The following is a 14500-nucleotide window of genomic DNA, read 5'->3' on the forward strand; positions in this document are numbered from 1 at the left end:
GGGGTATGGGGTGAGGCTCCAACCAGCTGAACCACCTGGCCAGGGCTCCAAGGACATTAGTTTAAATCTCGGCCTCTTACTGTTTCCTCCCTAACACTAAAAACTACATTAAAAAAAAAAAAAAGCACTTTTGCAACAATGATGTTACTTAAGAAGGGGAAAAACACAACAATATTGGTTAAGTCACTTGTTTTTGTATTTCTTGTAAGTTTCCTTTTTTTTGTAAGTTTCTTGAGGGAAAAGATCTCATTTGCACTATTCTTCACTCCGCCCCCAGGATACCACTCACAGTGCTAGGCACACCTGGCCCTTTCCAATCAGTCGCAAACCAGTAAAGACCAAAGCACTCGCCAGCCCCCTTTCCTCTCCCTGCTTGCGCCCAGGTTACGCAATAATACCCACAAGTTGCCCCGGGCCCTCCACGTGACAACGCTCCTGCCCACGACTCATCGCAGCCAATCAGAACGCTTCACAACTGCGTCCCACGCTCCAACCCCACCGCCGCACGCGGAGGGATCTTTCCTGCCACACTTGTTTTTTCACCCAGTGCGGCCAATGCAGCTGCGCGCCGGGCCCTGATTGGCTGAGAGCTGCGGGGCTGCGCGCGCAGGCGCCGCCTCGGTTACTTAGGGCTGGAGCCCAGCGAGGGCGCCGGGGAGCCGTGTCGTCCTGGGTCGGTGGAAGCCTGGCCACGCTCGCCATGCCAAACCGCAAGGCCAGCAGGAATGCCTACTACTTCTTCGTGCAGGAGAAGATCCCCGAGTTGCGGCGGCGGGGCCTGCCTGTGGCTCGGGTGGCGGACGCCGTCCCCTACTGCTCTGCCGACTGGGCAGTAAGTCTGGCGTCAGCGAGCTGGGCAGTTGGGAACTGGGAGGGCGAGGTGGGAGGGACAGCGACCCCGTGGCCCCTGCCGGGGTGGTGGGGGAGCCCCCCCATGCCCAGTCCAGGGCAAACGGATGCCTGAACCCCAGCCCGCGATGTCCAGGCGTCCCCCTGCGGGCCAGGGCGCCGGGGCCTCACCGCTCCTTCTCTCCCTGTCCCCCCTGCCGTGTCCCCAAGCTCCTGGGCCAGGATGAAAAGGAGAAATACGCAGACATGGCTCGAGCGTGGAGGGCCGCCCAGGGAAAGGAGTCTGGGCCTCTGGAAGAGCAGGTAAAGGTCTCCGGGGAGGAGCAGCCACCTGCCTGGCGTCCGGGCACGTTCAGCAGGTGCTGGGTGAGCGAGTGGGGCATGTCAGGGCGGCCCGGGTTGGTTAGTGCAAAGCCGGTTTTCGTGTTTCCTCCTGGTATCGGGAGGCCTGCCTGTTAGTAACCCAGCGGGCGCCCGCTGGTATCATTTGGCAGCGAAGGCCGGGACATGCCCTTGGGGGACCCGCGCCCCGTGAGTGAACGCTGATCGGCAGCGGGCGTGGTGGCGTTCAGGGCCTGTGCTGGAGGACCTTGAAGCATCCCTTTCAACTCTTTGTGATGCGAGAACCTTTTTTCCCGGGTGTTTAATAGTAGTTCCGACCAGTCTGTCTTTTTAAACGACACCCGGAACCAGGCCCCTGCTTTGTTTAAAATACTGACATAAGGAGACTTGCCGGTGTTGGCAAATACGTGCCTTACGGGTGAGCATTGAATAAAGTGCATTTGGGGGGATATTTGCGTAGGTAGGACATAAAAATACTAAATAACATTGGCCTTCTTGATTTGTGTCGAGTAAGTGCAGGGTAATTGCATTTCCCTCCTCCTGGGTTCTCTCCGTTCTTACATAGTGAAATTCCATTTTTCCTTCCAACTGCCCACGTGGATTGACATTCTAGAGAGGTTCGCTTGTTTTGAGAGTTTTACTGTGAGCCTTTGTTAGAGTAGAAGCTCTAATCGGTTCAATTTGTACATTTTTATACTTGTGAACCTAGATATTTTTCCTTTTTCTTACAATTTGTTCTGAGAAGTTTCCCTTTGAAAAGTAGGTGGGGTTGGCCCTGTACCTCTCTGGCGCGCGAAGTCAGCTCGACCTGGTTTTCACTTCCAGTGAAAAGCAGACTGTTAAGAGACTTCGCAGATGGCGCTCTTTTGGCCACTGAGCTGGCACGTGCCATTGACTTAGTAGAATTCGGCAATGGGCACATTTGTTACTTACCACTCCCCTGTGGTTCCAGGTATCGATAGATTTTGCATTACCTGCCTTTCCCATCGCTGTTGTCCACAAGTGTGCACGTGATTACTCAGTGGGTTCATTGGCCAGGAGATGTTACCAAAATAGCCTGTGTGCTGCTTTGCTCAGACTAAGAGTGTGGGGCAAAGAGCGAGAGCTCGGGGTTCATTCTCTTCCCCTCCAGAAACCTGTGAGCACCCCGCTCCAGAAGCCGGGCCCCCTCGCACCAGCGCCGAGCGTCTCGCCCCCGGATGTGTCCCGCTTGTCTCTGAAGAGCGATCAAGGTAGAGTCACCCTGACGCGTTCGCTCGGGTGCACCGGGGGCTCGGGACACTGTGGTGTGTTGAGCAGCGAGTGTGTGCTCTGTGTGTGCTGACCCTGCGCTTCAAGGTAAGTGACGACAAGTGTTGAAGTCTAGCGCCAGAGTCGTGACGGGTCAGCTCATTCGCTTTTGTTGGAGTAGCCCTGGAGAGCTGTTGTGTTTTTGTTGTTTTGTTTTTTTTTAAGAAAAATATTCTGTTGGTTTTTACCACTTTGTGTGTTATTAAGCATGCTTTATGGGTCTAAGTGTTTATAACTAGGCACTTAACACATAGAGACCTAAGCACGTTTAAGTTGCGAAGGTAAAGATGCATTTTCGGCTCCAGCGCAGAAAAGAGCAGAGCTGGTAGGAGCCCACGCTCTTCCCTCGGGCTGTCTCTATTAATTGCGGTCTGACTTTATTGAAGATTAATAACCCCTTAATAGTCTTAAATGTAGCCAGTCCTGGTAAGCAAGGCCCTTCTCACACTTTTCCCCTTAAGATAATTCACACATGGTCTCGGGTGTGCTGGTGAAAAGTAAAGGGTGAACTACGTTGTCCGTGGTTTCTGTCAGATTTTCTGCACGATCTACTTGACTCTGTCTCCAAGACCCTTGTCCTTGTCGGCCCTGGGTCTCAGCCCTGCTGGCCGCGCCCCCGAGGTTCAGGGCGCACGTTCTGCTGGCTGACCTGGAGTGGGCTTCGAGTCTGCGCGATCTTGTTGCTTCGTGCAAAGAGCAGTTACCGCTGTAACCCTTGGTGGGGGTAACTGGGAAACTCGGGATTTCTTCGCTGCCTGCAGCTGATGGGTCCTCTCCTTTCCAGCTCCTTGCAGAACGCAGGGACACGAGGAAAGTGGTTCTAAAGGGTTTGCTTTTGCGGGAGGGACAGACGGGAGACAACTCACCAGCTCATGTTGTGTTGTGATTTTTTTTTTTTTAGTTCTCCTTAGAGGTGTCTTTTATTTCCTGAACATTTTCAGCCACGGCGAGCTGCCCCCACACTGCGCACAGCGCTTCCTGCCCTGCGAGGTCGGCTGCGTGAAGTACTCCCTGCAGGAGGGCATCATGGCCGAATTCCACAGCTTCATCCACCCTGGTGAGGGCCCGAGGGCGGGGCTGGGCACAGAGAGCATGGGCGTTGCCGTGGCCTCCTTGGCTGTGCCGTGTGTGTTCTCGGAGCGGACGCTCAGCCCAGTTCTGGAGGCGTCTCGGTGCTTGCATGAACACTGCAGAGCTGGGCGCCACCGCAGGGCTCTGGGTCTGGCTCCTGACCCCTAGGGAGCATGTGCTCTAGGTGGGGGGCGCGCCGAGACCCAGCAGCCCGCTGTGTGCCTGCCCACGGGTGGCCCCGTTGGAGTTTTCTAGAAGCTGCCTCTGCTCGGCTCTGCTCAGCGGTGTCCTCACCCTGTTCCCCCCTCGGCCGTCCTGCGTTTTTAGCGGGCGTTGCTCTGGAAGCCCAAGCAGAACGCTGAACCCTCCGACCTGCTAGCTCCTCTGCAAAGTGAGGGGAGCGCTCCGTAGCTGCAGGCTGTCGGGCTCGGGTGTCCCCAGCATCTCGTGACAAAGACCCGGGGTCGGTCGGGTCCCGTGGGGACAGACAGGAGTGAGGGGAGCACGGGACCCTCGATGTACTCGGGGACCCATCTATGTTTGGAGGGAGTAAGGGACAAGAGGCTGGGGACAGAAGAGCTACGCTGGTTCTGTCCACTGCTCCACGGCCCAGGGGGACGGCCCAGCGTGCTCCCCAGGTTCCGGGTGACGGAGAGCCAGCCCCGCTCCCACCGGGACGGCCGCGGCGCAGGGCAGGCCAAGGAGCCGCCCGTTCTGCGTGGCTGTGAGGGTTGGGAAGACGGAGTCCAGAGGCTTTTCCCTCTGAGAGAGACTGCTACTGCAGACTGTGCTCCGTGGGGACCGCGACCCCCGGGGCCCACTCCCGGACCCCGAGCGGGGACCCCCTTAGCACAGAGGTTCTTCGCTCAGCATCTCTTTCCCGCATCAGCACCCTGCCTTTGCCGTAGCTCAGACAGCACGCTGAGGCTCTCTGGTGGTCACCGCACCCCCGGTTGGGACGCGCTGTGAAACAGGCAGAGGGCGGGCATGTTCACGTGGCAGTGACAACGACCGGCCTGTCCCAATGCGGTTGTCCCGGGGCTGCTGTTGCCGAGGGGCGACCCGGGGGCCGCCAGGGCGCTGCCTCTCTCAACAAGACGTGTTTTGTGTTGCAGGGGAAATTCCACGAGGGTTTCGGTTTCATTGTCAGGCTGCAAGTAAGTATACCGTGGCGGGCGTTGAGTGTGCGTGTGTGTGACCGGCCAGGGCGCTGTTGTACCCAGGCGCACGGAGTGTCTGCTGAGAACCAGCCCTGAGCCATTGCTGGAGGCTGTGCGTGGAGGTGGGGGGTGGTGTGCGGGGTCCCTAAAACCTTCCACGTTATACAGCCTGGGGGGCGGCGCCCCGTTTCGTCCGCGGGGGTGGCGGTGGCACTTTCTGGATGCGTCCGTTGGCTGTGGGATCGGCGCTTCCGCCGGCCAGGTGCGCGAGTCTGTCCTCTGGGGGGTGTCAGGTTATCGACTCAATTCAGGGCAGTTCACAGGGGTTTCCTTTCAGAGTTAAGGAAAAAAGACGATGCTTCAAAAATGACAGTTTAAACATTTAAAGAAGCTCTGAATTCATTTTTTAGGTGAGGAAGACGGGCTTTTATTTTCAGTGTTTTGGAGCCAAAGGACATGACTATGTATAACTAAGCTCTTGAACTAAAGTCTTTTATAGAAACTGGATCTTAACCAGCTTCCTGTTCGACTGGAATGAAAATCATGGTAACAGGTGCATTTTCAAAGTTATATTTGGAAGTGTCAGTGTGGACTAAAAGTACTTTCACCTAACCAGGGCGACACCTGCGTGGTGCAAGTGTCTGAGGTTGGGAGTACGTTTTTCAGGTCTGCCATGGCCGACTGCTCTGGAACGCTCAAGTGCCGTCCTGGGTCACTTGGGTCGTGCCTTTGGGGGTTCCCCGCGCGGTGCGATGCGGACACCAAACAGCCAGCAGGCGGCAGCGTGGAGCGTGTGCACGTGTGCGGTGCGGGCGGGGCCCCCCGGGAGAGGGAGGCTGAGACGACTCCGTGTACAAGTCTGTTCCGGGTGCAAGGAGAGTTTGGTTATTGAAAAATAAAACTCCAGAAGAAAATGAAGACTGTCTTCGTGACCGCATCCCCGTTAAAGACTGAGATTAGTTAACTTTGCTTAGCTTTGTCGTTAAGGGTACTTTGTTGTCCTGAGGAACGTGTTTTCAATCTTTGGAGTCCCACTTGGTCCTTTTGTAATAGTTCTACTGAAATTATTTGCTTATTTCCCTGAGCAGAATAGCCCTCGGTATCTGGGTGTCTTCCGTTCGATAGCCCTGGTGGAGGGTTCTCTCGGGGTCCGTTGTTGCGGACTGCTGGGCGTCTCGGTGCGCAGGCCCGTTTCCGGGCATCGCCGTGGGTCCGGCTGGTTTCAGCGCTAGGCAGCGTGCGTGAGGACGTGCCCTCCTCCCCAGGGAAGACGCCACTCTGGTGCACTGCGCTGCCGGGCTCGCCCGCCGGGTCGCTCGGTCCGATTTTAGGCTAAAACCGGGCGCAGGCCTGATGGAAGTCAGTCTGCTGCTAGTTGAGCTTACGTGTAACGGGGGGAAGCTGGACAGACGACCGTCAAAATATGAGTAGGATTTCTAATCGACTTCACAGTGTAGACAGGGGGAGCCAGAAGACAATTGAACATTTTTATCACAAATATTTTAGGTACACAATAACACTGGAGTATTGTCTCTAATTCTCACTGGCTCTTAAATCTCCTCCTCCAGACCTGGTGAGTGCCCTGAGCCTCGCTGACCCCGGACACCGGGTCCAGCCCAGGGTCTCTTCCTCCCCGAGACCCCGGCTGTCTCCTCGCTGCACCCTTCTCCGCTCTGCGGTGCTCGCACGTGCGGGCGCAGGGCCGGTGCAGCTTCTCCCTCGGCAGGTCCACCCGCCGCCGTCCTGGCCGAGCCCGTCCTGCTCACTTCCGCTTCTCGTAGTTGGCGGTCTGACCCTGGAATTCGTCCTGGGACCGTCTTCCGTGCAGATGCGGTGGATCAGAGTCTGCCCAGTACCTTCGCCATCTGGAGTGTTGTTTCTGGGTCTGTTTCTGTCCGCCCTGGCTTTCATTCTGGTTTTGCTATGTGCTTGCTTATTCCCATGGAGTGTTGGAAAGAATCGTTTTAAAGCAACTTGAGGCTTATACTGGTGTTTCCTTTTCACTGGTTGGTGCTTGCACGTGTCCTGGCCGGGGATTGCACGGGGCTCTCGCGAGACCAGCTGCCCAGCCAGGACACCCGGCCCCCTCTTCTCACCGAGGGTTTCCCGTTGCTGCCAGGCCCCCAGCGCCAGTAAAGGCACGCCTCTCGCCCAGTCACCTTCCTCTCCCGGAGCTGGCACGCGACCCCGGGGAGCAGCTGCCCCCACGCCAGGCCTTGCTCTCTGGATTCCACATTCACTCCGTTTTCAGCTAATGACTCCTGGCTGCATGGTGTTCTCCCGATAACCCCCAGGCATTTCACATTTTTGTGGTGAGGTCGGTCTGAATTACCTGGTCCATTTTTTGCTGGAAGTGGAAATCGTACCACCTTTAAAAGCTGTCATTGTTGCTGAGTCCTCGGCCTTACTAACAAAACAGACCTGTGAAAGGCAGCGACAGGCTCGGTCACGTGAGCCTGGGTTTCAGTCCCGACCGCCCTGTTCGCCAGCTGCTGACTTCCGACAGCCACGCCCCTCATCCACAGGAGCACGTTCCGAGCCCCCGTGGGTGCGGGGACCGTGGGTGGTGCCGACTCCTGCGTGTCCTGGGCGTTTTCCAGCCCGGACGGACCTGTGCTGGAGTACGATGTGTCAGGCAGGCACACGGGAGAGAAATGGCGGTGACGGTGAGGTAGGACCGTCACCGCGGTGCGCTTCTCCTGTCGCGGTGCGACCGGGGCTCCTCTCAGACCTGCTCTCGTACTGGGCTTCCCGGGCTTCGAGGTTTTCCTTTCTCTGCAATTTTATGGGTGGAGGGTACATGCAGTTTTTTCTCGCTGAGTCGGGGACTCCCGCCTTCTCACTTGAAGGCCGCTCCCCCTGGCTTCTCGGGGGTGGGTCTGAGTCGCCAGCATCGTTCCTCTCGCATGTGGGGCGGTGGGTGGGTACAACAAGGGTGACTTGCACGCCGGCACTGTGGCACTGGGACGCTGGGGTCTGGCGACTCAAACTACCAGTGACCCCGGGGCACTTCACGCGCACAATGGGGTGCGCCGGGCAAGGGGTGTGTCGGTCCTGGCGGGACGCTGAGATGTCGTCACGCGACTCGGGGTGCTGCTGCACCTCAGACTCCCAGACCTACTTTGGGGGGGCCCTCTCAGTACCATCAGACTGCAGCTGAAGCAGGTAACAAGACGCGGCGGGACCGCAGGTAGGGACTGCTGAGGCTGCAGGGGACCTTGTCCTGGGTCCCCACCCCCGTCCCCGACGCTGGGCACGGTCCAATTTCGAATCCAGCCTTGTCTTCGTTCCTTGAGGTGACTCCAGTCACAAGATCCCCATTTCGAACTTCGAGCACGGGTGTGACCAGGCGACGGTGCTGCAGAACCTGTACACGTTCATCCACCCGCAGCCGGGGAGCTGGCCGCCCGTCTACTGCAAGGTGAGCACGCCTGGGTTTCCATCCGGGTGTCCATGCGGGTGTCAGCAGACCCGCCACAGGCGCCCGAGAGCGAGCGCGCCGGCGTGTTAGCTGTGCGTGCTGGTGTGAGGCCGTCACCGGGAGCCGTTTCCACGGTGACTAGCTCCTGAAGGCCCCGGGGGTCGGTGCGGGTTTCTGCGCTGGGAGACCTCGGCTTTTAGTGCCCCCTCCGGGGACACCCTCAGGGTCCCTCCCCCCTGGAAATGGGGCGCTCTCCGCCCCTGCCCCCCTCGGCAGGACCGCCCTCCGCTCAGCGCCGTCCCGCCACCGCCCCTCGCGGGGCTCTCTCCCTCTCTCCAGTCTGCAGAGTGTCATCCTTTGCATTCGACCAGACCTGGGCCGGGAGCGCGAGAACCGGGCTCAGCGTCACTGTTGTTGGCGCGACGGGGAGCAGGTTCTCCTCCTCCTCCTGGACAGCGGCTTCTTTATTCCTCTGCCTGAGCCTCAGTGGCCGCCTGGCTCAGGCGGCGTGCTCACGCGGCCCATGGACGTGCCTGTGGTTCACGGCTGCGGTCCTCTCGGGCACACGTTGCTCTCCCCGTCACCGCAGCCCTCATCGGGTTGTCACGGCCTCCGCGGTCTCGCCCTTCCCAGCACCCGCCCCCACCCGCCCGGCCGCAGCCCGAGGGTCCGCGGCAGGCAGTGCCTCGGGGCGGGAGAAGGCACAGACAGGTGTGCGTCTCTCCCCCTGCAGTCCGACGACCGGGCCCGCGTCAACTGGTGTCTGAGGCACATGGGGAGGGGCTCAGGTGAGTGGGCGGCCCCGCCCGTGATCCCCCACGGACGGCCACAGTCTGCGCGGGCGCAGCACTGACCGTGTCTGTGTCCCTGTGTTGCCGACGAAAGAAACCAGGCAGGACCTGGAGCTCCTCACCGTCGAGGACCTCGTGGTGGACATCTACCAGCAGAAGTTCTACAAGGAGCCGTCCAAGACCTGGGTGCGCAGCATGCTGGACGTGGCCATGTGGGACTACTCGAGCAACACCAGGTACCCGCGCGGGGCGGGGCGGGGCTGGCCGCCGGCCCCGGGGGGGGGGGTCTCTGCCCTCCAGGCCTGACTTTCCCGAGAGGCCCTGGAGTCCCTGCGTCCCCCTGAGCGGAGGACCCCGCTGACTCTGGCAGGTGGACACGTGGCTGCTCTGTCTCCCAGTAGAGACCGAGACGAGCCACCGGTGAGACTGCCACGGCGCGCCGTCCCCCCGAGCGTCCCTGCTGGTGCAAGAATGCACTTGCGTGGGTGTTGCATTCCCGGAGTCCTTGTATTCATAGGCGGGGCACGTGGAAGTGGGACACATCGGCAGGAGTGTTTTTTGTGTTGAAACAGCGTCGGGCCCGAAGTTGCGGGGGCAGTGCAGAGAGGTGCCGTTCGCTGGACGCGCTGGGCCGGTGGCCGGCAGGCCTCCTGTGTGACCCTCCCCTGGCGGCTGACACTCAGTGTTTTGTCAGGAAACTCCTGTCGTTGCGGCTTTCTTTACCCCGGGAGTGAACGTGATGCAAGGCTCGTAACTCCCCACAGGCCTCTCCGGGTTTGTTGGTGAACTCGGGCACTTGTGCCCTGTGATCGGAGTGTCGCCCTCGACGGGGGGGACCGGGCAAGTCGGGGGGGGGGCGCGGGGGGACGCTGGGAGCGGACAGGCCCCGGCACAGAGCGGCCCGTCCCCAGTGTCGGGTCGGGGAGGGTCGGGGAGACGGGCAGAGACTCGGGCTGGTGGCGGCCGGGATGTGGGTGCGCCGGGTCCCCTGGGTCCTCCGTCAGACTTCCGGGCTGTGGGCGTGGCCCTCCTGGGCGAGCCTGGCCGCCTTCGGGCTTTCCCGGGGTCGGTGCAGGTGCGGGGGAGGCAGGGAGGCTGCAGAGCCGAGGGGCGCCCCCTGTCGCTCAGTGGGGCTGGCGGCCGTGTGGGGACAGAGAACCAGGGAGCGCGAGCACAAGCAGATGGGAACAGGGTCCTTTTGCACGGTGCGGGCGGCCGTGGACAGCACAGGGTGGCGCTGCCGTGTGGCCCGTGTGGACCCGACCCTTCCCAGTGGACGCGTGGGCTGTGCTGATGCTCATCCACCTGCACAGCGTGGTGCAGGGCCTGGGGCGCCCACGGGCCTCAGCAGCACCCGACGTGCGGGTAGCCCCCCAGCCACACGCAGGTTCCGGCCCTGTCTGGTTCAGGGCGGCTGTGTCCCCCCAGGTTTGCAGGGGTTTTCCTGGGGATCGGGTTTTCGTGGGGGTTGGTTCTGTCGTTCATTATTCAGGTCCTGGAGCCCGCCGCAAGTATCTGCTTTGGTTTCATGTGCGGTGCGGTGCGCAGGGACCTGCGTAGATGCGGGCGGTGCCCAGGGGCTCCAGCTCCGACCGGGGGAGCGGGGCCACCGACTGAAGTCTGGGGTCGCCTGGGTCCGTGTGGGCGCGGGAGGGCGCGGGGTTGGCTTCAGCCCACGGCTTCGCTTCGGAGCTTTATGAATCGTATTTGTGAAATCCCCTTCTGGAGGGGCCGTGGGAAATCCTTCCCTTTGTTCTCCAACGGCTTCCGCTAGAGCAGGGAGCTGGCATTCCGCGCTGGACAGGCCGGCCTGCCGAGACACGGCGCGGAGCTCCTGCCTGATGCCGACTGCGCCTGAGCAGCCGGGGGGTGGGGGGGTGGCAGGCACACACGGCCGAGGCTGCGTCGTGCGCCCCGCCCTGTCCCCCACGAGCTCCTCGGCCGTGCCCCTCCTGCCGCCTGAGCGGACGGCCCGCCTCTCTGCGCTTCCCAACGGTGTCCCTTTCTCCGAGTTCTCGCCTTGGGACCGACCTGCCGGGAGCTTCCTGTCTCTTAGGCCTGCGCGTCCCTGGTTCGCTACACGGTTTCGTGTGGGCGGAAGGTTTTGCGCTTCACTCAGTACTGTGACCCCGGGACAGTGCCCGGTGCCCGACGCTGTGCCCCCAATGCCCGGTGACCGGGGCACCCGCGGCCGGTGATGGTGGAGGGAGGGCCTGTGGACCCCGGTCCCCAGCGCGTGTCTCAGACACTCGTTCTAGTTCAAGGTGAGGCTGACTGTGACTTGGTTTTGTGGGGCTTGCACAACATCGTGAAATCGCACCTGAGGAGGTAACGTAAAAATCTGTATTTCACGCGTTCAGTTAGAAATTTTGTGTTTACGTAATCGTGTCGGTTTTCCTTAAACAGCCCCAGGAGGTGAAGCGGAAGTCGGGCGCGCGGAGGCCCGTGGGTGGCGCCCCCAACGCGGGCGGACGGTCACGCCCTGTCCCCTCCGCAGGTGCAGGTGGCACGAGGAGAACGACACGCTGCTCTGCGCGCTGGCCGTGTGCAAGAAGACTGCGTGAGTCGCGGCAGGCGGCGCCCCCGTCCTGGCCCGCGTGGGTGGTCGGGGCGGCTCCCTGCTCACCTGGGTCCCCACAGTTCTCTTGCAGGACAGGGCGGGTTTCCTTCCGCTTTCCCTCGTCGCCCCGCCACGTCCCTCCGGGCTGGCAGGGTCGCCGCCTGAGCGGCTCGGTTCCCTCCACGCTGCACGGGCGTGACCTGCTGCTGTCCCCGAGGCCGGCCCTTCCTTCCCCGGAAGGTGCTGGAAGCACACGGCCTCTTTCCCTCGCTCTGTGGCAGAGGCGCCCGGACCCTGCTCTCCGGGTGCTCGGGGGTCCCTCTCGCTGCCATCGTGGGACCTGAGGGCACACCTGTGTCCTGAACTGTGGCCTTGCGACCACCTCCCCCCCCCGCCCTGGACCCTGGAGAGTCCTGTCACCTCTGCCCTCACTTGCGTTCCCTTCTGACGAGGCCGACGCTCTGTCTGGTGGTCAGAGTGTCGGGTAACAGTGTGTGTGTGTGGTGGTGCTGACTGCACCCTCCCAGCGGCGGCCAGCCCCCCGCACCGCTGGCGTCTCCGCGCTCCCCAGAACCTCGGCAGGCCTGGTTTCCCGGTGTGGCCGGTGTCTCCCCCAGCCTTGGACGCTGGGAGCCGGCAGGGGCCGAGCCCGTGACTGCCCGTCCCCACCGGACCCCGCCTGCCCGCCGCAGGTACAGCATCAGCAACTCGCTGGCCACGCTTTTCGGCTTCCGGCTCACCGAGGCCCACGTGCCGCTGCAGGACTACGAGGCCCCCAGCAGGGTGACGCCCAAGATGGTCATCCTCGACGCCGGGCGCTACCAGGTGAGGGGGGCCCACGGCAGCGGCGGGGCCGCTCGGGCCTCCGGCTGGCCCTCCTCCCTCCCGTGCACGGGTTTCCGGAGCGCGAGGAGCGCCCGGCGGGTCCCCCCGGGGTGGGTCCCGCACGAAGCCCTTTTCCTTCCTGCCGTAGTTTCCTACCCCAAGTGCTAAGAAAATGAAAGTTGGTGGTGTGTTTGTACAAAACATGTCCCAATGTTTAGTCCAAGAATTAAATATGTAAACGTAGACAATACAGCTTTAAAATGTGTACAGAGGTGTGTGTCGCTGGATTCAGGGAGTGATGGAAAGTGCTCTCGTCTTTCTGCCGCCTCCCTGCCCCGCCCCGCCCCGCCAGCTGGCCGCTGTGCCGGGAGCACCCCTGCCCCACCCCCTGCCAGTCGGGAGCGCAGGCGGGGCTCCCGGGTGTCCCTCGGGGCCCGGCTCCGTCCAGGCCAGGGTCGCCTCCCTAGTCCCGCTCGTCACAAGCTGGTCAGGTGCTGAGACAGAGCGGTCTGAAGTTGGAGTCCATGGTCCAGTGATGAGAACTAAGCATTTCTCCCCCTGGTGTTTTTTTTCCTGTTTTTGTAGAAGCTAAGGTGGGAAAGTCCAGGATTCTCTCATTTCAACCCTTCTTATCAGGAGCTGATAATACACTCGGCCACCGGTGAGCGGCCCGTCCTGTGCAGATGTGTGTCCGGGGGTCCGGGCTCCCCCCCCAGCGAGGCCCCGGGCGCCGCTGGTGCCCGAGGGGAGGCTCAGCATCAGCCTCGGGAGCGGGGGTCTGGCTGGATTGGGAGGTCCACTTGCCATCAGTGCCTGCAACAGCGGGCACGTTTTTGTGCCACTCGGATACGGCTGGACTCGCTCTGCAGACGTGATCGGGGCCGTGAGCAGGAGGCCGTCACTCCTGTGCGGCCGGTTCCGTAGCTCTGGTCCGGCGGTGCCTGGGCAGGTGGGCGCTTGAGAGCTGGGCACGTGAAACCCGGCGGTGCCCGAAGGACCCCAGCTGTGGTTTCCAGGGCCAAAAACACGCCGAGGTGCCCCGTCAGCCTCTGCCGTGGCGCCACGGTCCTGTCTCGGGCATGGGGCCCGGGGCGGGCCGGGGTGGGGGAGCAGCACACACGCCCAGGAGGGGGCGCTGGGTGATGGGGCTGTGAAGGGGTGACTTTTCTTTCCCCACGTTCCCCGTGTCCCAGGTGACAGCCCCGCGGGGGCGAAGATGGAGGGCCCAGCCGGCCATGCGCGGGGCAGAGGCATCACGCGCCTGCTCGAGAGCATCTCCGGCCCCTCCGGCCAGGCGCACCCCCGGTCCTCCGGCTGCGAGGCCCCGAAGGAGGGGGGCGGCCCTTTCCCGCCCCCGTCCCAGTGACGGCACTTGCTCGGTCTCTGGGAGAAGGGCAGGCCCGGCCGCCCCCCCCCCCCCGACCGCGGTCTGCTGGCCAGCGGGTCGGGCGGGTGGCCGGTGCCGCCGCTCTGAACACGGCTCCCCCCGCGAGGAGATCGGCTTCCCGCACGAGACGTGGCCGGGGCTGCGGGAGGCTGGGGCGGGTTTGCTTCCCCCAGGGCGGGCGTGTCCCCTTCTCGACCGCGTCACGCAGGAGGTGCCTTCGCAGGCGGGAGTCCCGTGAGAACAAACCCGGCCTTTTCAGAGTGTGCCCCCGGGAATGTTGTGTTTCTGCCCGCCTTCCTCACAGTAAAGGTATCGAGTGTCTGTTACGAAAGGTCTTAAGTGGTGTTGATGGCTCTTCTCCCGTCACGGCGTGCAGAGCCTTGCTCTCCGGACCTGCCGGCTGTTTTCACTGCAAATATCTAAGAAATGTAGCCTTTAACAAAAACAGAGGTTTGTTTCTTAAAGTCTTTGAAAGGTGCTGACTTTGACAGAAGGAGCCGTTGGGAAGATGAGAAGCAGAGCGGGCTTAGGGGACGCCCCCGTCTCGTGGCCAGGTGGGGACCCGGTGCTCGTGGCTGTCACTGGCCCGTGTCCTCTGCCCGGGCTGGTCTGTGACCCCGAAGGAGGAAAAGGGACAAGGGAACCCTCTAACTTGGACCCCGGCAAGGACCACGCGTGGCTGTGGCAGTGGCTGTGGCAGTGGCAGTGGCAGTGGCTGTGGCTGTGGCTGTGGCAGTGGCAGTGGCAGTGGCAGACTGCACTCAGGTCCAGGTCTGCTGGGCCCCGACTCCTGACTGCAGGGAG

General features: G+C 61.8%; 1 protein-coding gene across 1 annotated transcript; it reads left to right on the forward strand.

Annotated features, from left to right (window-relative positions):
• Positions 1-700: 700 nt before the first annotated feature.
• On the forward strand, positions 701-13675 carry MAEL (maelstrom spermatogenic transposon silencer). The gene is made up of 12 exons (XM_045838363.1): positions 701-832; positions 1060-1152; positions 2324-2423; positions 3383-3538; positions 4668-4709; positions 8009-8133; positions 8867-8921; positions 9019-9160; positions 11422-11484; positions 12177-12309; positions 12895-12970; positions 13503-13675. Exons 1-12 carry the CDS (start codon positions 701-703, stop codon positions 13673-13675), a joined length of 1290 nt encoding a protein of 429 aa, XP_045694319.1.
• Positions 13676-14500: the final 825 nt, after the last annotated feature.

This window comes from Phyllostomus hastatus, unplaced genomic scaffold (assembly GCF_019186645.2).
Source record: "Phyllostomus hastatus isolate PE091 unplaced genomic scaffold, TTU_PhHast_1.1 phas_contig_283, whole genome shotgun sequence".
NCBI classification, from domain to species: Eukaryota; Metazoa; Chordata; class Mammalia; order Chiroptera; family Phyllostomidae; genus Phyllostomus; species Phyllostomus hastatus.

Excerpts from the sequence above, each read along its gene's own strand:
- MAEL (XM_045838363.1), top strand. The coding sequence starts at position 701 with ATGCCAAACCGCAAGGCCAGCAGGAATGCCTACTACTTCTTCGTGCAG. Across the intron at positions 2,424-3,382 it reads GTCTCTGAAGAGCGATCAAG|TTCTCCTTAGAGGTGTCTTT; the intron begins GTAGAGTCACCC and ends TTTTTTTTTTAG. Across the intron at positions 3,539-4,667 it reads CCACAGCTTCATCCACCCTG|GGGAAATTCCACGAGGGTTT; the intron begins GTGAGGGCCCGA and ends TTTGTGTTGCAG.